Genomic DNA, 25,412 nt, shown 5'->3' on the forward strand with positions numbered 1-25,412 from the left:
TTCTCTTTTTTTTTTTTTTTTGTAGCCCAGGTGGGCGTCGACGTCCCACCATTTGGTGCACCTTCGTGACGTCGGCACGCTTCCTGCGGAAGCTCCCACCCTTGGGCGCCATCTTCAGATTCTTTTTTCTGCCGTTGGGTCTGGATCGTCGCATGAAGCTCCGGAGAAGTTTCAGGAGAAAAGAAGGAAATACACCAAGTTTTTGAGGAAGAAGGACCGAGGGAAGTCGGAGAAGAAGACCTCCTAGAGCCGGAACGGAGAAAGAGGAGAAAACCTCGTGATACTAGACGGCCAAAGAAAAAGCGCGCGCAGGGGGCCCCCTGAGCGAGCACATGGACAACACCCCATTCAAGTTCTGCCGTAATTGCCACCACAAGTACGCGCAGAAGGACCAGCATCCGGTCTGCAACCTCTGCCTGCCGATCGACCACTCCAGCGAGGATTGCAACGCCTGTTCAATCTTCACGCAGAAGACTTTGAGAGTTCGAGAGAGACAGAGGGTGGCCCACCACACGATGCAGGGGAAAGGGACCACGCCGAGCCTCTACCAGCTGGGTGCCTCCTCTGACGAAGAGGAGAACATCGCCGAGGGACCAGATGACTTCACGGTCGTAGAGACCGATGTGAGACCTTCGAAAAAGGTAGGAGAGTCTACGACCCCAAAAACCCAGACAGGGCCGAGAAAGCCTGAGGGAGAACCCCGAAAGGCAGAGGCTAAGTCCTCGAAAGGAGCGCCGGCGACGAAATTTTCGACGTCCGAAGCCGCATCCTCCGAAAGGCCCAGCGGATCCTTCGAAAAGGACTCCCAGATGGCAAAGACCAGCGAAAAGCAAAGGTCGTCGAGTCAGGCCCTCGAGGGGACCCTCGAGCGAGAAAACTCTCAGAGCGACGTCGAAGGTAACGTCGAAGAGACCGGCCGAAAAGCTCGACGCCGAGCAAGCGGCAGAGATGGAGAAAAAGAGAAGAAGGCTCGAGGCCGAAATGGAGAGTATGCGCCAGAGGAAGAGAGCCATCGAGGAAACTATGAAAAACTACACGATTCCCTCGAAGACCTACTCGACTCCCTCGAAGACCGCTGCGACTGCCGAAGAGGTAGAGGTGCAGGAGGACTTCGAAGCCGAGGAGCCGCCGAAAACTCCAAATCCCACAGATGAGGGAGAAGAGGAGGATTTCTACCGCTCGGAAGGAGATTACTTCCGCGAGAGCTACTACTCAGAATCCTCGGCGTCGCTAGAGGAAGAATGGCAGGATCCCGAGGCCGATAACCCCGAGGAACCTGTGGAGACATACCCTTCGAGGCCTTCGCCGCCAGACGACATCGGGGCTTACTATGAGGTCGTTAAGAAGGCTGCAGCAGTCTACAATGTGAAGTTGGAGGAGGAACAGACAAAGGCTGACTTCCTGCTGGAGACTCTGCTCCCCTCACAGACGAAAAGCAGCTTCCTGCCCATGCTGAAGAGCGTCACGGCCCAAGGGACTGAAGCCTTCAAGGAACCGGCCACATGCAGGTCAGTGACCCCGAGGACGGAGAAGAAGTACAAGTTCTCCTCCGAGGACCCCCCTTATATCCAGGGCACCGTGGCAGCTGACTCCATAATCGTGGCAACGGCCAGAAGAAGGGCTAACGTGCCAACATCTGGCCCACCACCTGATAAGGAAAGCAGGAGGTGGACCTCACTGGAAGAAAAATTGAAAGAAATGCCGCTATGCATTGGAGGATGGCAAACTTCAATGCACTCCTGAATAGACCCCAATACCAGCACTGGGATGAGATGAGCCAGTTGCTGAAACACATGCCTGAGGAGTACAGGCAGTGGGCAGCCCACCTCGTGGAGGGGGGAAAGGACATAGCAAACGCATGCCTGAAGACAGCCCTAGATGGGGCAGAAACATCTAGCAGGCTGATGGCCATAGGCATCACTGAGAGAAGGCAAGCCTGGCTCAGAATATCGGGCTTCAAGGCAGAAGTGCAAAATAACATCCTGAACACCCCCTTCAACGGGGTGGCGCTGTTCGGGGCATCAATAGATGACAAACTGGCTCAGCTGAAGGACAATGAGACAGCCAAATCGATGGGAGCCCTACAATTCAGGGGGATGCGGAGAGGCACCCCCACAAGGAGACCAAATGGTAGAGGGGGAAACCAGCATTCACATTCGCAACAGTCACACCACCATGGTCAACAGAGTGACAACCAATGGCACCAGGGTCAACAGAGGCAGAATTGGAACTCCCAGAATAGGGGCCAGTCCTTTCGAGGGAGAGGAAACGGACGGGGCCAGAGACGGAGAGGTGGTGATCAACCTCCCCAAAAGTGACTCCAGGAGGAAGGAGGCACTCAACCACCCAAAGCCTCAGGGGGGAGAGCACCAACAGCTAAGGGGAGGCTCACACGGACACGGCTCAAGAGAACACACAACACCAGTAGGGGGAAGGTTGAGATTTTTTCTACACGAGTGGAAGAAAAAAAATAACCACAGACCAGTGGATACTAAACATTATACAGCACGGATACTGCATAGAGCTGGAAAGATATCCACCAAGCAGAAAGCCAAAGAGAAGGGGTCACAAGGGCAAAGAACTGCAGTTGCTCCAAGAGGAAGCTCAAGAACTGCTCCTCAAAGAGGCCATAGAAAAAGTCCCGCACAAAAAACGGAACAAGGGGGTGTACTCAAACTACTTCCTAGTACCAAAGGCGGATGAGTACCAAAGGCGGACGAAAGCCTAAGACCCATCCTGGACCTACGGTTCCTGAACACCTACGTAAAAACTCAAAAGTTCAAGATGACATCCCTCCAAGAGGTCAACCCACAAATAAGGCCCGGGGATTACTTGTCCACGATAGACCTTAAAGACGCATACCTGCACATCCCCATGAACAGGAAACGCAAACACATGTTAAGATTCAAGGTGAACGAAGACCACTACCAGTTCACAACCCTGGCTTTCGGACTCAAGTCAGCGCCAAGGGTTTTTACCAAATGCCTCGCGGCGGTGGCCGCACACCTACGAAGGGAGGGTATACATGTGTACCCCTACCTGGACGACTGGCTCGTGAAAGCAAGCTCTTACACGAGGTGCAAAGCTCACTCAGAACAGGTCACAAGAACGCTCACGAACTTGGGCTTCTCCATCCACTGGAGAAAGTGCTCCATGGACCCAGAACAAGTGAAAATATTCCTGGGAGCCCTGATCAACACGGTCGACTGCAGAGTGACACCCAGCGAGAAGAGAACACTCAGCCTGCTGAGGGAGAAACGTCACTACCAGAAGGGGCAAGTTCTGACAGTGAGGACGGTGAGCAAGATCTTGGGGATAATGGCGTCATGCATCCACCTGGTCCCCAATGTTCGGCTAAAGATGAGACCACTACAGGAGTGGCTGCAACAGCTATGGTCACAAGCAGAAGGAAGTTGGAAAGATCTAGTGGTTGTTACGCACAATGTGCAGGAGGAGATGAAATGGTGGACGAAGTAGAATATAACGATGGGGAAACCTCTAACGCCACCGGACCCAACTGTGACCATCACCACAGACGCATCCCAGAAAGGATGGGGTGCACACATGAACAGGCTCAGAGTGAGGGGTCTGTGGAACCCAGGAGATGCAGTCAAGCACATCAACTACCTGGAACTGAAAACGGTGTTGCTGGCCCTCAAGGCCTTCCAAAGGCACCTTTACAACAAAAGGGTGATGATACAGACAGACAACACCACAACAATGTTTTACATCAACAAGCCAGGGGGGGACTCAGTCATTCCCTCTGTCGAGCTTGGCTCAAGAAATATGGAGATGGGCGATCCCACTCAGGATAGACCTGCTTGCCATACACCTGCCAGGGAAGGACAATGTGGAAGCGGATTGGCTCAGCAGGCAAGCATTGGTGTCCCACGAATGGGAACTGAACAACCAGGAGACAGAGAACCTGTTCAGGAGGTGGGGCACACCAACAATAGACCTGTATGCAACACGCCAGAATGCAAAATGCCAACACTTTGCATCGAGGGAACAGGAACCAATGTCCCATGGGAATGCCCTATGGATAAGCTGGTCAAAGAAATTTGCCTACGCTTTTCCACCGACGCCACTGATCCCCCAGAGTCCTGAACAAGTGCAGGTCGAGCAACATGACCCTCATCCTGGTGGCTCCCCAATGGGCGAGGCAGACTTGGTACTCTCAGATTATGGAGATGTCGCAGGGCAGAGCACACAAGTTCAAAAAAGAAGAGACCTTCTCTCCATGGAAGGGGGACAAGTTCTACACCCAGAACCAGAAAGCCTCAGCCTGTCAGTGTGGCTCCTGAGGACTTAGAGTTCGCACATCTAAAACTACCAGAGAGCACACTTCGGGTGCTGAGAGAAGCAAGGAGACCCAGCACGCGGAAGTGCTATGGGGAGAAATGGAAGAGGTTCACGCAGTGGTGCCATAGGAAAAACCGGGAGAGAAAATGGACTTGAGAGTCTACAGTACTTAGATACCTCACGCACCTGATCAAAGCTAAACTAAGCTCGTCCTCGCTGAGTGTTCACCTGGCAGCGATTGTGGCATACACAAGAGGAGAAACAGGAAGAAGTTTCTTCACTTCCAGAGTAGTTAAAAGCTTCTTGGAAGGAGCGAAGAGAACAGCGCCACCCAAGAGGATGCCGCCGCCGGCATGGAACTTGAACGTGGTACTGACGGAACTCATGAAGCCACCGTTTTGAACCCATCCATAAAGCGTCACTACAAATGCTGACAATGAAGACCGCCTTTCTAGTAGCAATAACATCGCTACGCAGATTGAGCGAGCTACAAGCTTTGACGCTGCAAGAACCGTACATACAAATACACAGTGACCGGGTCGTGATGAGGACAGACCCGCATTTCATGCCGAAGGTAGTATCTAAATTCCACATGAACCAAAGTATCCAGATACCTAGCTTCTTCCAGAAGCCCACGTCAAACGAGGAGAGGGCGCTCCACACTCTGGACGCAAGGCGGGCAGTAATGCACTATATAGAAAGGACGAAAGAACACAGGAAGACGAAACAATTCTTTGTGTCCTTCGCAAGGAGTCTCCTGGGTAGACCAGTGACTAAGAACACCATAGCAAGATGGATTGCCAAAACAATACAGCTCTGCCACATGCAAGCTGGTGAAGAGCTCACGGAGGGGCCACGAGCCCACTCAACCAGAAAGAAAGGGGCAACGATCGCCTTCCTGGCAAACATGCCCATCCAAGACATATGCCTGGCGGCAACATGGACTTCAGTGCACACTTTCACTAAACACTATTGCGTAGATGTGCAGATGAACAAGGAAGCACAAGTGGGCCAAAGAGTGCTTCAACATATCTTTAACAACCAACGCTCATCTTCCACCCAGCCGCCACATGAGTGACAAAACCGCTACGAAATCTATGCACAGCATAGTGAATCCAGAAAGATTCACGCTGCAAAACGAATTGTTTCTTACCTGTCGGTGTAGTTTTGCAGCTTGAAGATCTTTCTGGATTCACAAGCGAACCCACCCACCTCCACCAGAAAGATGAGGCTGGAGAAGGTGGAAGGACATAGAGTAAGATAGGAACGTTTAACAAAACAAATATACGTGAAGAAGTTTACGTTGAAGGAAAGTTTAATAGACATAGCCATGGATTCACCACAAAGGAGAAAAGAAAGAATCCGAAGATGGCGCCCAAGGGTGGGAGCTTCCGCAGGAAGCGTGCCGACGTCACGAAGGTGCACCAAATGGTGGGACGTCGACGCCCACCTGGGCTACAAAAAAAAAGAGACTACGAATCCGGACCCAACCACCAGATCGCAGAATAATGCACATCATAGTGAATCCAGAAAGATCTTCAAGCTGCAAAACTACACCGACAGGTAAACTATTCGTTTTCACAACTGTGTATAAATGCGGGTCTGCCAATTCCCCACAAGCCCAATACCTTGCAGGCACAGACATCCACCCAGGCCCGCCGTAGTAGCGCCGTTTTCGTATCGGACGTGTACCCGCAACCACGTTTATAGAGTAATTAAAGAGCAAGCATTTGTTGGCAACTCACCAGGCACAATAGGGCAGAGCAATAGTGTAGGCAGTTAAAAGGTGTCGCAAATCAAACGACAAACAAGACTAACTCGGGCCAGCAAGTACTGTTTCCATGTTTGTAAAATAAAGAGCAGGCATTTGTTGGCAACCCATCAGGCATGATCGAGTGGAACACTAGTGCACGCTGTTAAAAGGTGCCGCAAATTAAAACGACAAACAAAATTAACTCGGGCCAGCATGTACTGCTTAACACGTATCTCTTAACACTCACCTAGCCACAAAGATGCGAATACGTGCCGGCGTGTCCATCTCCTAAGTCGCCGGATAAGGAGATAAAAAGCTGGGTGATTGTCCAGGTTTTTAAACCCTCCATTACGTGAAAGTCTCGCGATTGTGGGCGGGTACGCTTCAGGGTCAAGTTCAAGTTCGGGCATTTGTATAGCGCGTTGCTCACCCAGAGGGTCTCAAGGCGCTTGGGGGAAGGGGTTCATTATTTGTCGAATAACCAGGTTTTAAGTTCTTTTCTGAAGGAGATGTGGTTTTGAGTAAGGCGGAGGTGAGTGGGTAGTGAGTTCCAGGTCTTGGCAGCCAGGAAGGAGAAGGATCTTCCACCCATGGTGGATTTTCTGATGCGCGGGACTGCGGCGAGGGCTTGATTGGACGATCTTAGTTGGCGGTGGGCTTGTAAAAGGACAGTCGAGAGCTGAGTCATTCGGGTCCTAGATTGTAGAGGGCCTTGTGTGCGTGGGTGAGAAGACGGAACGTAATTCTTTTGTTGACGGGAAGCCAGTGGAGGTCTTTTAGGTGTCCGGTGATGTGATCTTGGCGAGGAACGTCTAATATGAGTCTTGCTGATGCGTTTTGGATGCGTTGGAGTTTTTTCTGTGATTTTGCTGTGATTCCTGCGTATAATGTATTACCATAATCCAGTCGATTTGTGACCAGTGCGTGGGTGATGGTCTTTCTTGTCTCGAGGGGGATCCAGCGGAAGATCTTTTTGAGAATGCGAAGTACGTTGAAGCATGAGGATGAGACTGCGTTGACCTGTCTGGACATCGAGAGAGAGAGGAGTCTAGGATGAAGCCAAGGCTGCGTGCATGGTCTGTGGGTGTGGGAGCTGTGCCCAGGGCGGAAGGCCACCAGGAGTCGTCCCAGGCAGATGGGGAAGATCCTAGGATGAGCACCTCCGTTTTGTCTGAGTTGAGTTTTAGGCGGCTTTGTTTCATCCATTCGGCTACTTCTTTCATGCCTTCGTGCAGATTAGTTTTGGCGGTGTTGGGGTCATCGGTGAGGGAAAGGATCAGCTGGGTGTCGTCAGCGTAGGAGATGTTAAGGTTATGTTGACGCGCAATGGATGTGAGTGGGCTCATGTAGACGTTGAAGAGGGTGGGACTGAGTGAGGATCCTTGTGGGACTCCACAGATGACTTCGGTGGCCTCTGAGGTTGAAAGGGGGAAGTCGGACTCTCTGAGTTCTCCCTGCTAGGAACGAGGTGATCCAGTCCAAGGCTTTGCCTTGAATGCCGATGTTGCTGAGGCGTTGTATGAGGGTGCTGTGGCAGACTGTGTCGAAGGCGGCTGAGAGGTCGAGTAGAATGAGGGCCACTGTTTCTCCGTTGTCCAGAAGATTTCGGATGTCGTCTGTTGCTGCAATGAGGGCGGTTTCGGTGCTGTGTTTGGCCCGAAATCCGGACTGAGAGAGGTCGAGGAAGTTGTTGGATTCAAGGAAGGCGGCGAGCTGGCTGTTGACGGCTTTCTCAATGACTTTGGCCGGGAAAGGGAGGAGGGATATGGGTCTGTAGTTTTTAAGTTCAGAGGGGTCTGCTGTGGGTTTCTTCAGAAGAGCGCTGAGTTCGGCATGTTTCCAGCTATCTGGTTAGGTGGCAGAGTTGAACGAGCAGTTGATGACATCACGGAGATGGGGTGCGATGATGGCGTAGGCTTTGTTGAAGATGTGGTGGGGGCAGGGGTCTGTTGGTGAGCCAGAGTGGATTGAGTTCTTTAGGCGGATGGTGTCTTCAGTGATGATTGGGTTCCAGGCGCAAAAATGAAAGACGGACTGGTATCTACCCATAGTGTGCGAGGTGCATGAATGTTGTTGAAAAGTCCACTAAGTGGAAATCTCGCGATGGAGGGCGTGTGGTCGAGATACCAAGTTTACTTCTAAAACGGGACAAAAATCTTTAGCGGTCTTTCTGGATGCAACAAAAGCTTTTGTTTCGCTCGTGTGGCCGTTCCTTTTTGGGATAATGCACCGCATGGGCTTCCACTCTTTGTTTTTATCGGGGATACGCCTACTGTATCATCAGCCCGGAGCAAGGGTACTGATTTAATGGACAGCTCTCGCGAACTTTTTTGATTACCAGGGGCACGCGGCAGGGGTGCCCATTATCCCCGCTATTATTTGCCATCGCTACAGAACCTCTGGCGGCCTGCCTACGACAACGCCACAATGATTTAGCTCTCCGATGCAACATGAGGCAGATATTAATATCAATGTATGCTGACTATATTACCTTGTACGTTAGGGAACCACAGCACAATTTGAATATCCTACTCAGTTTGTAACATTTGGTCGTCTGTCAGGTGTCCAAATTAACTGGAGTAAGTCCTGCTTCTTCCCGCTCACAGAAGCGGTGGTGCGTTTCCCCCTGGAATACCCATTGGAATGGTGCGAGGGAGACTTGCGCTAGTTGGGCATCAAAATCACTTGGGATAGGGAGGGACTCGTGCGACTCCATTACGGAGTAGCATTGTCACGCCTTACGTATAAAATTGACCGCTGGATAACACTCCCGCTCTCTATGGCAGGGAGGGCTTCCTTGATCAAGATGGTAGTTATACCACAGCTATTGTATTTGTTCCTAAATATTCCTTATTTCCCTGGAAGACATTTCTTTACATCCCTCCGATCCGAACTGAGCAGACTGGTGTGGGGCGGCAAAAGAGCCAGATTGAAATGGTCCATACTCACTAAATCTTAGGCAGCGGGTGGGTTCAGATTTCCTGATTTTGAACTTTATTACTTTAGCGCCCAGGCACACTATATATACTATTGGATTCGACAGCCCAAGTACATGCCACAGCTTGCGGATGAACACTTGCTGCTACACCCAATCCCGATAGAAGGAGCAGTCTATATGACTGAATGCTTGGGAACGCACGCAGACTACAGTAAATGCCACAATCACAGCATGGTAGGGTATACAGAGCCTATTCGATCTCCCCCTGCTGTACTCTCCATTTCTCCCTCTGGCCTATCACCCAGACATGCCGCTGCTACAGGAGGCAGTCTTCCATAAGCTGCAGCGGCGCGTCTCCATTTCATTGTGGGGGAACCTCTACACTGATGGCACATTCTGGGACTCGGGAGACTTGTTCAAAGATACAAACCATACTCCATTGGATAGCTTTCTGTGTATTAGACTCAAACAAGGCGTGAGGGCGCTTCATACTGACTTTCCTGCTGAGCCCCCATTGCTTCCACCATTGCATGCTGTCACCGCAATCCTCACCTAGACGTCTGGTCTCATTCATCTACCGAATTACACACACTAGGCCTGTAACCATAGATTCGCCGTCCCGAACTAAGTGGGAGGCTGAACTAAGTACAGCCGTAACGGAAGAGCAGTGGGAATACTGTTGCTCACAAACTGAACGAGTGTCTGCAAGCCGCAGGTTTCGGATTATACATTATAAATATCTACACAGATTTTACTGCACCCCGGCTGGTGTGCTCAAACACCAGCTGCGAGACACTGACCAATGCGACAGGTGCCATGCACTGCAGGCTGATTTCTTGCACCTGGCCTGGGAATTCCCCACCATTTTAGTGTACTGGAACCATGTCTTCGCAGCCCTCAGCCAGATAATAGGCACAAGCATTGAGCCTACCCCCTTGGTCGCATTACTGAGCTATGTCCAGCAAGTCCCAATAGTGCATTGCAGATTTGTAGCATTAGCCTTGCTGATGGCCAAGCGCCGCATAGCCTGCTGGTGGGGTAGGGGAAGAGAGCCGAAATTTTAAGGATTGGCTTGCGGACATGATACACTGCCAAGAACACTCCGCCCTTTATGCTGACCTGCTACATAGCAGCTCTCGGCCCAGGGATATATAGGCGCCATTCGCAGCTTATCTATTGTCCCGCGCTGAGGCAGACGACCAACCAATTGCTGATACTTAGGTGAATGAGTAGCCTCCCCATGTCATCAAGCGATTGGAGTGGCCCTTCCTGCATGTGGTTTCCTGAATGATGACCCTTGTGGTCCGTGACACTCTGGTGGGCTGTGCCATAGAGCAGGGGCTCTAAGACGCTCCCTTTTACCTTTTTTACATTCTCATGTTGGCTCTGAATATATCTGAATGAACAAGGAGATGAGGACTACTGTGTAACGAGATGTTATTTATTACTTATTGATTGTCATTGTTTGGCCCTAGATAGCCAGAGAACCTCTGTGTACCTCTGTGTACGCCGCAACTTTCTCAGCTTGATGTGGGTTCTATCATGCACATGTATATTTCTCCATTGACTAAACGTTGAAACGCGGCCGGCCCTAAGCGGTTGTAGGCGGCTTGCTGTGTTAATAAATGTGGACTGTCCTTTTTTGCTATTGATAGTACACACTGTCCGTAAGCGCTGCCGGCCAAACGATTGGTTGTAGGCATGAAGCTGTGTAACCCAGTTAATCACCTAATAAAATGTTTTAAAAAAATATTTTTTTTTAAAACGACCAGCAGAGGTCAGTAAAATACCAGAACCATTTTAGCATTCTTTAGATACCAGTCCATAAAAATTGTCTTCCACGAGCATCGTAGACAATATTTTTTTCAACTCTTGTATTTTCAGTGATATGACCACCGAAGGCTCTGCTTTTATAATAAAAACACCTTTGGACTATACCATTTTTCGCTGAAAGGCAATATTTCTCTCCATGTGTTCCAATACCTGGTGTCACGCAGTTTGGTGCTTACTTTACCATTTTAAAGAACAGTAGATGTTTCAGAACCCAGGCTGATGTGCTGCATAGCTAAATGCATACAAGGTCCCAAAGGCGAGACCGATTGCATTGCAAATGCTTGTTTCCCCCCCCCCCCCCCCCCCCCCCCCCCCCCCCCCTGTGTAAACACTTTACCCAATTCATATACAGTAAGGTAAATGTGGAGACTGCTGCCTCGGACATCGCCCCTGTGTGCCGCACTGCTGCCTCGGACATCGCCCCTGTGTGCCGCACTGCTGCCTCGGACATCGCCCCTGTGTGCCGCACTGCTGCCTCGGACATCGCCCCTGTGTGCCGCACTGCTGCCTCTGTCATCCTGCTTCTGTGTGCCGCACTGCCTCTGACATCCTGCTTCTGTGTGCCACACTGCTGCCTCTGACATCCTGCTTCTGTGTTCCTTTTCAAAGTCAATGTATTGCAGGTTGCTCTCAGGCAGCAGTGCCCCTCTCCTCGGATCGGTTTTGTTTCACGGCGTGTGTGCAGCCGGGCCTGCTGTTTTGTAAAGCGACTCTCCGGCTCGTCCCAATCTGCGGTTACTGAAAGTCGCGCGCCGGCATAGCCCACCAGCAGTCATTCCTATATTAACCAGCATTGGCATAGCAAATAGGTCTCCCATTTGGGACCTTCTAAGTGTTTATTCATGCAACACTTGATGGCACCAAGGATATTGTGCTGGATAACTAAGCAGCATTAGCATAGCCAATAGGTCTCCCATTTGGGATTTAAGTGTTTAGCCATGCAACACTTGATGGCACCAAGGATATTGTGCTGGATAACTAAGCACTTATAAGGTCCCAAATGCGAGACCTATTGGCCATGCCAGTGCTTGGCTACTCAACGGTTAAGCCCTGCACCACTGCAAAACCCAGTTCCTCATAAATATATATTTGCTGCGCTTGGAACAGAAGGTACATAACCTGTTAATTTGTAGAGATTCCACAATAGGAAATAGTTTCGTTCGGAATTGTTAAAATTATAAAAATGCTGCACAAGAATTGCAATGCTGTGCCTTTTACATTTGATGTGATTATTCACATTTTGTTAGCTCTGATCCCGATATTATAAACTCACCTCTTTGATGGACAGAGAGAGATGGAGGTCTTCAGTTAATAACCGGAAACTAAAACCTAATGAACTTAAGTGTAACTTAAACCCAGTGGACATCTTGGTTAATCCTTCGTGTGAACTTGTTGATGGTTATTCAGAAAATCTAGTTCAAGTTGACTGTCACTTGGACTTTACTCCAATGCGAAGTATGTTGCATTTTTTTGGGTTCGATATTTTGACTCCCTAAGTACCTGTTTGAAGCTCGTACTTGATATTTACATATTCTATGCGATTATGCAGTGTTTTTCCTTCGTATTCAGCTGTACTCACAGAGCTGTGTATCACAAAGCACACCGTATCACAAAGCACACCGGGCAAACTAGAAAAGGACGTACGTATAACTGGTATTTTTTTTCTCCTTAAGATGCTGTGTACTTGATCTGGAACCATATATATTGTTGAGCCTTCATTTATAGGGAAGGTGTTATGATTGACTCAGCATGCTAAATGGTATAATTTACAGAAGTCTTAAAATTATCTGTCAGTTCCGGCTAGCTTCCATTTGTGCATACCACCTCACTTTTATTTGTTGTCTCTTGTTTCAAGTGTGTGGAAGCATTTTGTAGTGATATTAGGTTTTTGACGTCCGTTTTTGCAGTTATTTTTGCAGTTATTTTTGCAGGTGATGCCACGAGTAAGCAGGAGCTGTAGACTTAAATCAACGAAAGCTGTAGAAACTGCAGAACAAGATAGTTCTGGGGAATTATATGCTGAGCCTCTCTGTTCATGCTCCAGTGCTTCAACAGTGTTACTGCTACGGCTGTTTTACATAATTGTCTGTGTGGCTGAACTTCTTTAATTCTCTCTTTCAGCTATAGTGCGTATGCTGCTCAGCCAACCCAACCCTATGCACAGGCCACCCAGGTGAGTGAGTGGCATCTCCTTAAGTGCCTTTGCCCAGCACACTTTCAAATTGTCCTCCATCTGTGTTTACATTTCCTAATTGAGCCTCTTTAATGTGCAACAAACGCATCTTGGAGTGCTTTAAACTGCTCTTAATACGGAGTATTCGAGGGTAGCAGGGATGTGGCCCAGGATAGTAACTGAGCATTACATAGGTCTAAAGGGCCAAATAATTTAATTAGGTGAGTTTAACAACCGATAAATGTATCTAGGTTAGTCTCCTAGATTTGCACACTAATTAAATATGCGCCACATTGTATGAACCATCTATGTGAATACTTGAAACTATTCTTCCCTCCCTTCTCTCCCTCGTCTGCTAGCAACTATTTTACAGAATACTTGTAAATGATGTCAGTATATTTCTTTTTTTAAATTATGTACACAGACGTAAACTGACCCATTTTGCTTACTTTGGATACCTTTCACGTTTTATTCTTTGATCCTGGAGTATCTTTGCTGGTGGGCCCTTCAAAGATGCAGTTAGATTTTAAACGGATTTATGTTTTCTGAAACCTATTTGCTAAAGTCTGTTTCAGTTCCCTGTTCTGAACTCATGTTTTTATTGAAATAAAAGTGTTGGCAGCGGGAATGCATGAATTTAATGATGGGCTAACTTTAAATGTTCAATGTTTTTGTATCTCCTTTAGCAACAAGCTTATGGACAGCCGGCCTATGCAGCATATGGGCAGCCCACTGATGGTTATGCACAGGCTCAGAATGCTACTGCCAGCTATGCACAGACTGCTGCCTATGCTGCGGCTTACAGCCAACCTCCAACTGGTAAGGGTAGTGTGGGAGCAGAAATGCTTGTGAGGGACCAGAATAGTGTATTTGTTAGGGTGCAATTGTTTATACACGGTCCAGCTTTAGGTAGCCCATTATATTTAGCATGCAGATCAAGACTTGCATGTCTTGATTTCTTTACCATGTCTTTTACAGTAGAAGGTTGCATCCCAAGCTTATTACTTCTCACACTTGCATGTTCACGCTAAGCGAGCAGGAACTGGCTGGATATATCGGTCTAATCTCTGATGGGAGCCTTGTGCTAATACTTGCCCTTCTTTATCAATGTGCATGCTATCCTGTCCTTACGCAGGTTTGCTTTTGTTTTCCAGTAGCCTGTTAACAAAATGTGTTCAATATTACGGTGCTTAATGGAAGGCCAGCTGTCGGTTTTATAAGTACATGTGATCACTCATCCAGTTCTTTACGCTCTGAACTTGCATGTGTTTTGTGTTGCTATTGTTTCTCAAAACATTTTCCGACATGTCTGCTGTGCTTAAATCTCCTTATGGTGGCAACTCCAGTTAGTTTTACTCAAACCACGCTCCTGTCCATAGATGCTCTCATACTTGCTGCAATTACTGTTCTATATCTACAGTGTTGCCCACAAAAGAACCTTCTTTTAGATGTCCATATAAATAGAATATGGAATGCCTGTGTAGCTTTTTCAAGAGCTTTGCTTCCATTTTTGATATTTTCCGTTAACTTGATGCCCTTTTATCTTTTGCTTTAGCTGCTTGTTCCGTTCCTTTTTTATTTACAGTTGATGGGAGCATCATAAATTTCAGTTCTCAGACTTTCGTGTAATCTCAAGAAGAGTAATCGGTGTGCCACTAAGTGTAGCAGCCTACGGTTAATGTCTGGCCTGGCAAGATGCACTCATGCTTACATCTCAATGGTTTAAACCTGGTGTGCAGCTCTCTTTTTGCTTTCTTGGAGGATGCAATTCAGAACATAAAAATCTCTAACACGTGCTACAAGAAGTAGTTTATGAGAAATGCAGGTGAAAGGAACACGTTTGAGGTCACTCGAGTAGTGCATATGACATGTATGCAGTCACACTTCAATCCACCTCATAGCAGCGTTGTAGAAATTCAACATGCTGAAGATTTTTTTTTTTGGTGCAAGACGTTTATTGAGTACTGTCAAGGATACACAGCGCGATGCCTACAACCCGGAGGCCGGCCGCTATCGGTGCAAATCAGCAGGAGAAGTAAAGACAATCAAAAATCAGCATAAGCATTTCTGTATAGATAGCACATCAACCCATTGACAAGCACAAACGTAATATAAGCATATCAATTTGTCTTACATTTTTTAGTAACTTAAACATGTGCGATAACCCACTCACACAGAGGGAGAGGCATGTGCGCCAGCCGGATGGTATGACTACATCCACAGTCAGCATGAAATAAGACAGAAAAGAAGAGAAGCAAAATAATACCGTGCAATACATGTAATGAGGTTCACAAGTAGGTCTTACTAAGTCATCATGTCTCATGAGCTGACCAGCGGAACCCCTACGGCTAAGGCAAAGGGCAGTTAGCACTATATCGCCACCCACTGAGGTAGTGCAACAAGTGGGGAATTGTAGGGGTCCTCCGGTTGGGGTATGGGGCGGGGGGGGGGGGGTCTACGACAGCAGTAACGGAACTCACAGCAGCTTGATACATCCCCACACCCCCCCACGTTTAGTGAACATCAAAGCAACGTCCCAGCAATCAAACCTTAATCATCGTCAGCCATCGGAGATTCCGTTATCAAATAGCAGTGCAATGGGGCCCATATGTCAGTGGGTCTGGAAGTGGAAGGCAACAGTTCAGAGTAAGTATGTAATTGTTCTTGGCAGTACACCATGTCTCGCATCCACTCCTTGAATTTGGGTGCCCTTCCCCACCTGCAGGCTACTCTACGCTTGGCCAATAGCAGGGCCATCGCCACATATTTGCGGTGGGCTGCCTGGAGTGGTTCGACATAGCCCAGCAGAGCCAACACCGGAGACGGCGCCACTGCCACATTTATCATCTTGGAGAGTGCCTGAAAGACCTGATCCCAATAGTGGTATACCTGATCACACCCCCATGCAAGGTGCAGGAAATCAGCCCCCGGAGCCCCGCACCTGTCACAAGTGTCAGTAGACCGCAGCTGGAATCTGTGCAGACGCGCAGGTGTATAATATAATCTGTGAATGAATTTATAGTGAATGATCCTGTATCTACTGCTGGATGAAATGCGTTCAGTTTGCTGCAGACAAAATGTCCATTGTTTATCAGTAAGGGGTACGGCCAGTTCCTGGTCCCACCTCTCCCTAGCAGGCAACTCAGCGTATTCCACATTGACACTGATCGACCTATACAGCGTGGACACAAGCCTGTTGGGGTTATCGAGTTGAAGTAGGTGTTGTAAAGGGAGTAGTACAGGAGGTTCGTGTGGGAAATCAGGTGTAATTGCCTGCAAACCATGTCGGAGTCTTATATAGTAAAAGACCTCTAGTGGCGTCGGTTGTATCCCTTCATAGAGTTGGTCTTTGGTACGGAAAGTGCCGTCTCTGTACAAATCTCCCCATGTTCGAACATGGATTTTTGTCAATAACCTTTGAAAGCTAGCTTCCTTTAGTAGCGGCAATTGTGGGTGGTACGTCAAGGGAAGTAGAGGGGCGTATATCAGCCGTAAATCAAGTTTCGAGCTAATATGATTCCATGCTGTCACTGTACTGAGGACCGTGTTTGGGGTTTTGTCTCTACCCTCTACTGGGGAGTAAAGCGCTCCTTCGATCGATCGGTGTCTGGTGCGCTGGCCAATGTTCAGCCGCCAGCTGGGGCATGTATCTAGGTTGTCGTACCCAGAAATAGGCGAAGTGGGCCTGGGCAGCTCGGTAATAGAGCTCGAAATCCGGAACCCCAAAACCACCCTGCGAGTAAGGCCTGGTAAGGACCTCCCATTTAAGCCTGGGCGTTTTCCCACCCCAGACCAACATGCTGAAGATTTACATCCAGGCTACAAGAGCCAGGGATTCTCAGAATTAATTATTGATCTGGTTTAAAACCTTCCTCTGTATTTTTCTTTTCTCTTCTCACCAGCATCTTTTAAAAAGTGGATCATTTTTACACAAAGTTTGATTTGACGGTGACCCCATGTATGTCAAATCTGTGTAAAGATGCAGATGACCATCTTGTTTCTCCCAATATGCATCGAGGGGGGCTTGTATCTGCATTGCAGTGATAATGAAACAGTTGGCCAGTGGCTTGCCAGTTGATGCAACTGTATGAACATTCTTGGAAGCAAAATAGGTTAAATTAAAGAGAATCTGTTTGTGGTGTGTTTTGAACTTAACAAGATACTGTCATGCATTTTTTTCTGGTTGGTAAAAAATTATTTGTTTTCAGACTTTAAACTAGGCGCCTTTATATACAGTACATATAATTAGAACTTGGGAAGAATTTAAAGTTTATTTCAAGCGAGTTACCCATCTATGTCTTAAGATCTAAATGTTGTGTTCATCAGATACATGCTTCAGTTTGAACCAATGTATATTCTACCCTGGAACGAGAAATGCTACTAATCTTTCTTGACCAGTATGTTTTCCTAGTTCTTATTCTCTGGCTGAACAATGTTTCCAGAGGCTTAGTGTCCTGTATATTGTTGCACTGTCAGCAAAACGAGTTACTGCTAGCTAAACCTAAAGCTCAATGAACAAGAGGAAAGGTAGTAGTTGTAGGAGGTTGGAAAAACCGATCCAACATGACCTTTAGTTCAGCTCCCTAAAGCTGTGCCTAATGGTTATATTGATCAGTCTTGCAGCCTTTAAGATGCAGAAGTTTTTTTGGGTTTAGTATATGTGGATAGTAGTTTCTCCTCTGCTTTACCTGTTTAAGCAAAAAAAATTGAATCCAAAATCACTTCTAATTACTTGCAGTACTTTTAGAGATGAAATGTGGGTTGGAGCACACTACCTCCCAGCACAGTTTGCCATTTTGCATTATGTTGAATGCAGTATACAATTGGCGCTTAAATATTGACTGTAGTCTTTTTTCCTTCATCAGTAGAGATCAAAAAACTATTTCATCTGAGGTGGGTGGAAATGCTGCCAGGTTTCACAGGTCTCAGTACCATTCTCGGGCACGCATGTGCGCATCTCCAATGCTTGTCAGCGTGCTGGCCCAAGGGAGCCTTTTAAACCGAAGTGGGGTCGGAGGCACACTGCCTCAAAGCTCAGCGCAGTTAGTCCTTTTCAGATAGTGCTGTACATCTCTAGGCACATCAGTAGGGAACAAAAAATGGCAGTGTTTCCAGCAGCCCAAGATGAAATCGTTTTTTGATTTCTACTGATGGATAAAATCCAGAAATGCGTATCTAGAAATGTACGACACTACCTGCAGCAACTTTGGTGAAAAACTACAGTTAATATTTAAAATAACAGCCAATTGTGCACTGTAGTTACCACAATTCAAAGGAGTGAACTGCGCTAGGATGTGAGGCAGTGTGCTCTTAACCCCCTTCTACAGAGATGATTTCCAATGTAAAACAATTAGATGGGTATAGCTTCCATTTAAAGGTTTTACTAAACAAAGTTGTAATTTATATGGAACTACTGCATGGAAGCTCATTAAATCATCAGCTGTAATATGTTCGTTGCTGGTAGTTTGGTGAGTCTCAAATCCAATTCGCCATCAATTACTCTTATTTCCTAAAGAACAGTGAATTCCCCCACCATTTATGAAATTGCAGATATTAATATTTGAAAGACTAGAACATTTTTCTTTTAATGCTTCCTATCTAAATATATTCCTTTTCTTGGTATTAAACTGTAAACTGAAAGCTTAGACTGTTTAACACCAAGAAAGGAAGCCTTTTATTTGTATTCCTTTATAAAAGAAAGACGATATTCGGATTCGAGGTTTATGCACTCCAGATGCTTTAAATGCTGAGTAACCTAGAATGCAGTTACTGCAAAAATTCTTCATCCGTTCCAGAGGTGTAGTGTTACTGAACCAAAATCCCCTGCCACCCCAGGCAAAGCCTATAGAATCGAGAGCATAGGATGGATGTGCCATCTCCGTAAAAAAAATTGATGTTGAGGAGGAAAGCTTCAGTGCTTGAGGTTGAAAGGAAGAAACATCTGAAGGCAGACATGGAGGTTCTTAAGGAGAAGAAAGGAATTTGAGGACTCCTTGAAGGACTATAAAATTACTCTTCACCTCACAGGGAGAAATCACCTAAATGAGAGCAAACCCAACTCTATTCACTGTTAACACTAGAGCCTCAAGGTAAAAGAAGTAAGAGGGATTCCAGAATGGGAAGAAAGAGCGTATGTTTGAGCAGGAGCCTTTTCAATTACCTGCAGACAACAGTGGTAGAGTGGAATGTCCTCGACAAAGATTTGCACAGGAATGGGTGGACAGATGCCCGTCTAAGCCATTGCCCCGTACAATGTTTCAATATACAGCACCTTGGTGAAAAGGCTGTCAGATACTTATGTGGGGGGGGGGGGGCAGTTAGAGATGCAGCAGGCTGGGTCATGCCTCTTGCTGGAAACTATTGCTCCAAGAGAAAGTGATGTTTCTCCATTTATTGCCCAGTGTACTGACCAAGGGCGAGATGCCTTAAGAAAACCGGCTGCTGCCAAAGTAGTACCTCCAGGGTGGGAAAGAAGTGCAGACATTCTAACCAGGACTTTGCCTACATCGAGGACATTGTCATGACTGATTCAATCCTAGATACCACAGCAAAGAAGGGGACTAATACATCGGCTGCAACACAAAGAGTTTAAAAAAAAAGTTCAGATGGTAGGAAATAAGATGGAGATGGGAGCAGCCTTTCAGTGGTGTATGGCCAACCCTAACGTGCTGCTCAGTGCCTAAATATTACCGTTACACTCGAACGGTCCCAGGATGCTTGTTTCTTGTCCAGGTATGACCCGGCCTGGCATATGGCTGGGTTTGAACTACAATGGCATGGGGAGCAAAAAGTGGGTTTAGGTCCAGATATCTGTACTGGGGTGCTTGTTTGACATTGATCAGCATTCTGTCCATCAATTGGTGTTTTTGCAACCTAACGGTGGTCATGCTTAAAAAAAAAATGCTAATGCAGTATCTCCCTTTAGTGCTACTAAATTGTTTTTCAGAACAAGTTCTCTGGATGACAACTTTTCTGTTGCTTCTGATTTTTCAGCCAGTGCACCAGAGTGATATTAATATTGTGGTGTTGGATGAAGGAATGGTGTGCGTGCTTATCTTGACGTAATTGATATGCACATCATCGTAGGTAGAAGACCTGTTAAGAGTAGTAGAACCTGTGGCTTCCTGCTACACCCATCTATAAAGACCAGTTTCCAGTTAAAACTGGTTACAACAGTGACCGACGTGTAGTTTTGCACTGGAAACATTTCACTGCAAATGATTAATCCCAAGATGCATGCCCCTAACCACTAAACTTTTTTTTACTTTAGTGCTTTCTAGCCCACATGTCTCGCTTAAAAATTCATTTGAGTCCTAAAACGGTGGTAGGACTCCTGTCAATTTGAGCAGGCTCGTAGCTGAGTACTGATGCAGGGCCACACATTGATTTCACTGCTGGATCTTCAGGGAGCACCAATTGCCCCCTATGGGCTGATTAATTAATTTGTCTCCATGGTCCCTGCTTCACTCTTTACATGCTTACACCCGTGACTTTCTTTTGAGAGAGAGGAGGTCGCAAAAAGACAAGAGATTGAAGCTCTTAAATATCCTAATACGAGAATACATGGTATCGAATGTCTGTATCAACCTTTGTGGTTGTATCTTAGCCACAGAAGGTGCTAACATTCTGCTTTCTTTGGTTTCTTTTTATCTTTGTTTACCAACATGTTGAATACATTCCTTTCGTTGTTTTCCTTTAAAATAATGCACTAACAATTTTGATCCTCCATGTTGTTTAATAGATTGCTTTCTGACCTTATAAAATCCAGCTCCTATAGTTTTCTATGACTTCTTACACTCACCACCCTTAAAATGAAGTGATCAAAAGATGGACCTTGGTTTTCTATTTAGAGTGCATCAGAATCCTGCTCCTTTAACATTAGATGGTAACTCGTATGTGATACAGGTTGTTCCAAAGATCCAAATAAAGGTTTCATCAAACCGGGGTTATTGGACATATGTAATGTTCTTCTGTCAGCTCTGCTCGATGCCTTCGAAAAGGTAATTCGCCCCATAGCACATAGGCGTTCATGACTACCAAGGCCAAGCAGAATGATTGTTTGAAAACAAACTAAATCTATGGGTTACATTGACATTTATGGCTCCCAGCTTTCTGTTTTTACAGATGTTTAATGGATAAATGCAGACTTGAAGCCATGTATTTTCTTAATCGCGATAAAACATTTTCTATTGATTCTCAGTGCAGATGGAAGGGAACTTGAAAAGGAAGTTTTCTAATTTGGCTTAACTGCAGATTTTAGTGTGTGTGAGCGCCTGTTTCATACTAGTAGCATCAAAACCCATCCGGCATTAAACTATGAATGTACATTTGCAGGGTCAATATATGTAGAAAAGAACTGGATACAGCTTTGTTTTCCACAAAACTCAAAATAAATACAGATGACCAAGACAAAATGTCCCAAAAAATAAATATGTATAAATAGAAATGAATATGGCAACAAATAACAAAACTAGGAGGTTTACCTTTACTAAGTATCCGTGATAGGCCTATTGACTTCTTCAACTGTGCATTTTTTTCTTAAAGGTAGAAGAGCTTTTCAAGCCTTTTTCTTTTTAAACAGGTTACACTGCTCCAGTGGTTCCTCAGGCATACAGCCAACCTGTTCAGGCATACAGTGCCAGTGCCTATGATCCTAGTACAGCAGCCACTACCACAGCACCGGCCACCTATGCAGCTCAGACAGCCTATGCTACACAGCCTGCTTATCCTCCTTATGTACAGCCTCCTGTCACCACTGCACCAATCAGGTAATTCCTAGTCTCCGTATTGGCTTTTCCTTCACTGCAAACTGAATTGTCTTTGGCTATCTTATGGTGCATAGTACTTGTGAATCATATTCATCAAAGGAGAAAGATGAAGTTCTCTGAAGACTACTTCTGCTAGAGACCACTGGTTTTATGCACGTTTGCTTTATTTCTTGTCATTGCAAAATCTACCTTCTGCTGCAAATGTTAGATCTATCAATACAAAAAGCATAATGTTGCCTTGCGGCAGTAGACCAGTTGCTGATTTCTGTATGAGGTGTTAAAATTGTATTTAAGAGAAACCTTGTCCATAGATTAGCTTAATGTGACAAAGTAGGGAAATATAATAGCCACATCATTTGCCTTTTATTGCTGCATAATGCAGTGAACACAACTGCGTAATTCTATAGCCCTGAATTTCTCAGTATTTTTAGGTCTCGCATGCGTTGCTTGCTCTGTGAGATCTATTGTGTTGGAAGTGTGGTTGGTGACCACCCTGTGTCCCTTAGGCCCCGCCCACCCTAACTGGATATTTAGCTCACACACGGCACCATTCAGTGCAGGCACGAGCAGCCTCTCATGGGGTCACAATCTCTCACGGGCGACAGCTTGTTCCTATAGGCGTCCTATCATTCTGGTGGCCACAAACTGAGCGGAATACAATTTTAGCAAGATGGAAATCTGATTTGAAAACCACATCGAAGCAGGAAACTATTTGTTGAAAAGATGAGAACAATCCCTCAAATGGACACCAGATGGCTGCTTTGGATTGAAAAAAAAATGTTTGCTGGGTTTGTGATCTAAATGTCTCACTGCATTCTCTAGTCATCGGCTCAGCAGAAGATAAGGTTTTATTCTATATATCCCCATCAATCATTAATCCCACTCCTCACTGACACTTTGATTAAAGTGGAGAACCCATGTAATTATGATTCCTATTTTCGTACCTAAAACCTTTATATTGTACTCCTGCAACAAACAGTCACCGGTTTATCACTACAGAGCATCAGGCCTATACAGGGAGGCATCTTGGTGGACGTAAAAGCATGCTCCCCTAGTACTCTTTTGAATGTGTGTTAATGCCTTTTTGAATAGGCTTCAAAGCATCTGAAACGGGAATACAAAAATCAAATTTGAGCAATATTCATATTCCATTTAATACATATGCAGTTGCCTGTGCCTTATTTGCACTTTTAGTAGTTTAGGAATGGGACATATCAGGGTGGATTCATAGAAGAATATGTAAAAGAATACTGCAGGAGTAGCTTTTCGTGTATTCCAAAACTCCTTATGAATAGGCCCCTTAACGCACACTTGATAACGTAGGTTAGAAGATTGAATGACAGAGTTTGCCTTATTGCATCTGAGCTGCCTGTAGAACAAACTGCCTCTTGCCAGGGCTGGTGCTTGGAATATTAGTGCTCCAGGAAGGGGGACCATGCACCCTGACCATGCATCCCAGATTAGATAGGAAAGCCCTGTTTTTGGCCGCATGTTCCAGCATCCCACCCCTTTTTAGTAAATTAAAGCTGGTTTTGGATGCCTTTCTCAATGTCCCATTATGAGTTACTATATTAGCTACACATCCCAGTTTTCAACTTCTGTCACAGAATCCTAACACGATTTAGAGAATGAATTTCATACCCTGGTTTGGACGTCTGTCTTTCCATCCCAACACTTTCAGCATATTGGCTATGGGTCTCAGTTTGGGGCATCTGCCCTGGCATCCGCCCTGGCATCCCAACTCTTTTTAGTACATTACATTTCCAAGTTTGGATGTCTGTGCTAGCATCCTAGCATGTTTAGTTAATTCAAAACATGTCCCTTTTTAGTCAATTCTGTTTATTGATGAAGCGTGAATAGTGAGTACAAGTGCCAAGCGCAACAAAGGAATTAACATAGAAACCAAGTTACAGGTTTAAAGTAAAAACACCAAATAGTACTTTCAAAAGAAGTAAATAGTTTGAGACTTAATTTACATTTATTTTAAATATTTTTATTAAACAGTAGAGAATCGACATTGCTGATCACAACTGGAAGGGATAATGCAGAAATTAGATGCACATACAAAGATGTCAGTGATGCACAATATAACCTTAAATAATAGTTTTCATCAGTTATAGCATATCAGGATCTTCAAGAGAAGGGACGGCTGGTGGGACACAAATATTGCCTCGATATACATTCCATTTGCTCTATATTAAAGACCATTTTGGGGGGGTACCCATGTGCAACATACACAGTATGTGAGTGGTACCCTGCATGTTTCAATTAACTTGTTTACTAAACTATCGGGAATATTAATTCAGTGAGTTCAGTCTGTGTTTTTCGTACAATTTTAGCATTGGTCTCATCTGATTCCACAAGGTTTCTGTAAGTTTTATTTTCCCGCAGAAATTTGACAAATGGGCTCATTATTTCACTTACTTTTGTGCCATCTCTGCTCCTGACACTTGATAGGCTGCCCTTCCCCGTGCCGGAAGTAGACCGGTCTCCAAATCCCAGGCCAATGCCAGCAGGTTGTTTTTACACCATCTGAAGCATTATTTTTGCCACCTGTTTAATGTACAGCTTTCAATTTCTATGCCTGATACTTAAAAAAAAAAAAAACACTTTTGTATGTTGATCTGCTTTCAGTGTGACCGCTCCTCACAGAAGGGTAATGTTTATCACAGCTGCACAGAGTCGGAAGCATGGAACCCTGAACCCTGTCTTTAATTCTGTGGGAATGGAATGTAAATATTTCCCATTACAGATAAGTGTTTTCCTCCCAGGCGCAAACACCGGTATCCCTCGCCCTTTTTTGATAAAAACTGACCTCTGCCTTGCATCCCAGCGGCTTCTAAATCACATGCATTTGGAGCAATATTGCCTGCCAGGGTATGGCAAAATCTGGAGAGGCCTGTCTCCATCAATGTTCGGTCACATGGTGCCAACAGCATCCGCTCTCTAGGAGTGCCTGCTCAATTAAATAATCGAAAAGGATATTATATTTACCTTTAGCCAGAGGAGCTGTCCAGCTGCTCTACGTCTGGGGTGTGTAGCTCGTTCAGTTTTCGTTTTTAGGTCGAGCCTGGGCTCAGTGAGGCATGCTGTATTGGAGTATGGAATAGAAGTCAGCCCACTCTCTGCCCAATTTGTCATTTGCTTGTGTCATTGCCCTTCATAAATGCTGGCTTCTGATTAGTTAATAGGCTTGTTAGGCCGTTCTATTATCGCCTTGTCTTCATTTGTACCCGCCCATGAGGACTGGCCCTTTTACTTCAGTTTTTACACGTTATGTCTTTTTTAAGTCTGTAAGCACTATTTTCTTGAATGAGTTTCTTGTACTGCAGACACATGCTTTCCTTACATTCTGCGCTCCATGCCTGCTTTCACTTTCGGAGCAGTCCGGGACAATGGCAGCTGCTTCTTTGAATAGGTCTCGCATTTAGAAGAGTTTGAGCTATTGTCATTGTACATGAGTGCCCTTTTTATGTGTTAATTAGCAAAACAAATAAATAAAAGGCCTAGTCATATACAAAGCCAATAGCTTAAACTCGCAAGTGCGAGACCTATTGCATTGCAAATACTTGTTTTAAATCTGTTTGAAATCAGTGTGAGAAGTTGGCCTGATATGCAGTGCTCACTATTCTAGTGATCACTATG

General features: G+C 45.9%; 1 protein-coding gene across 1 annotated transcript in view; it reads left to right on the top strand.

The window, feature by feature from the left end:
- The window catches only part of EWSR1 (EWS RNA binding protein 1), a gene marked incomplete at its 3' end in the record, with an annotated part of 116,133 nt that overhangs the window by 39,632 nt on the left and 51,089 nt on the right, over window positions 1-25,412 (top strand). Inside the window, exons 3-5 of the mRNA XM_086951008.1 lie at window positions 12,948-12,999; window positions 13,686-13,818; window positions 21,581-21,767. Of these exons, the coding sequence (XP_086807134.1) occupies window positions 12,948-12,999; window positions 13,686-13,818; window positions 21,581-21,767 (372 nt within the window). The remainder of the gene's footprint in view (window positions 1-12,947; window positions 13,000-13,685; window positions 13,819-21,580; window positions 21,768-25,412) is intronic.

The sequence above is a fragment of the Lissotriton vulgaris genome, unplaced genomic scaffold (assembly GCF_964263255.1).
Source record: "Lissotriton vulgaris unplaced genomic scaffold, aLisVul1.2 SCAFFOLD_852, whole genome shotgun sequence".
Classification (NCBI taxonomy): Eukaryota; Metazoa; Chordata; class Amphibia; order Caudata; family Salamandridae; genus Lissotriton; species Lissotriton vulgaris.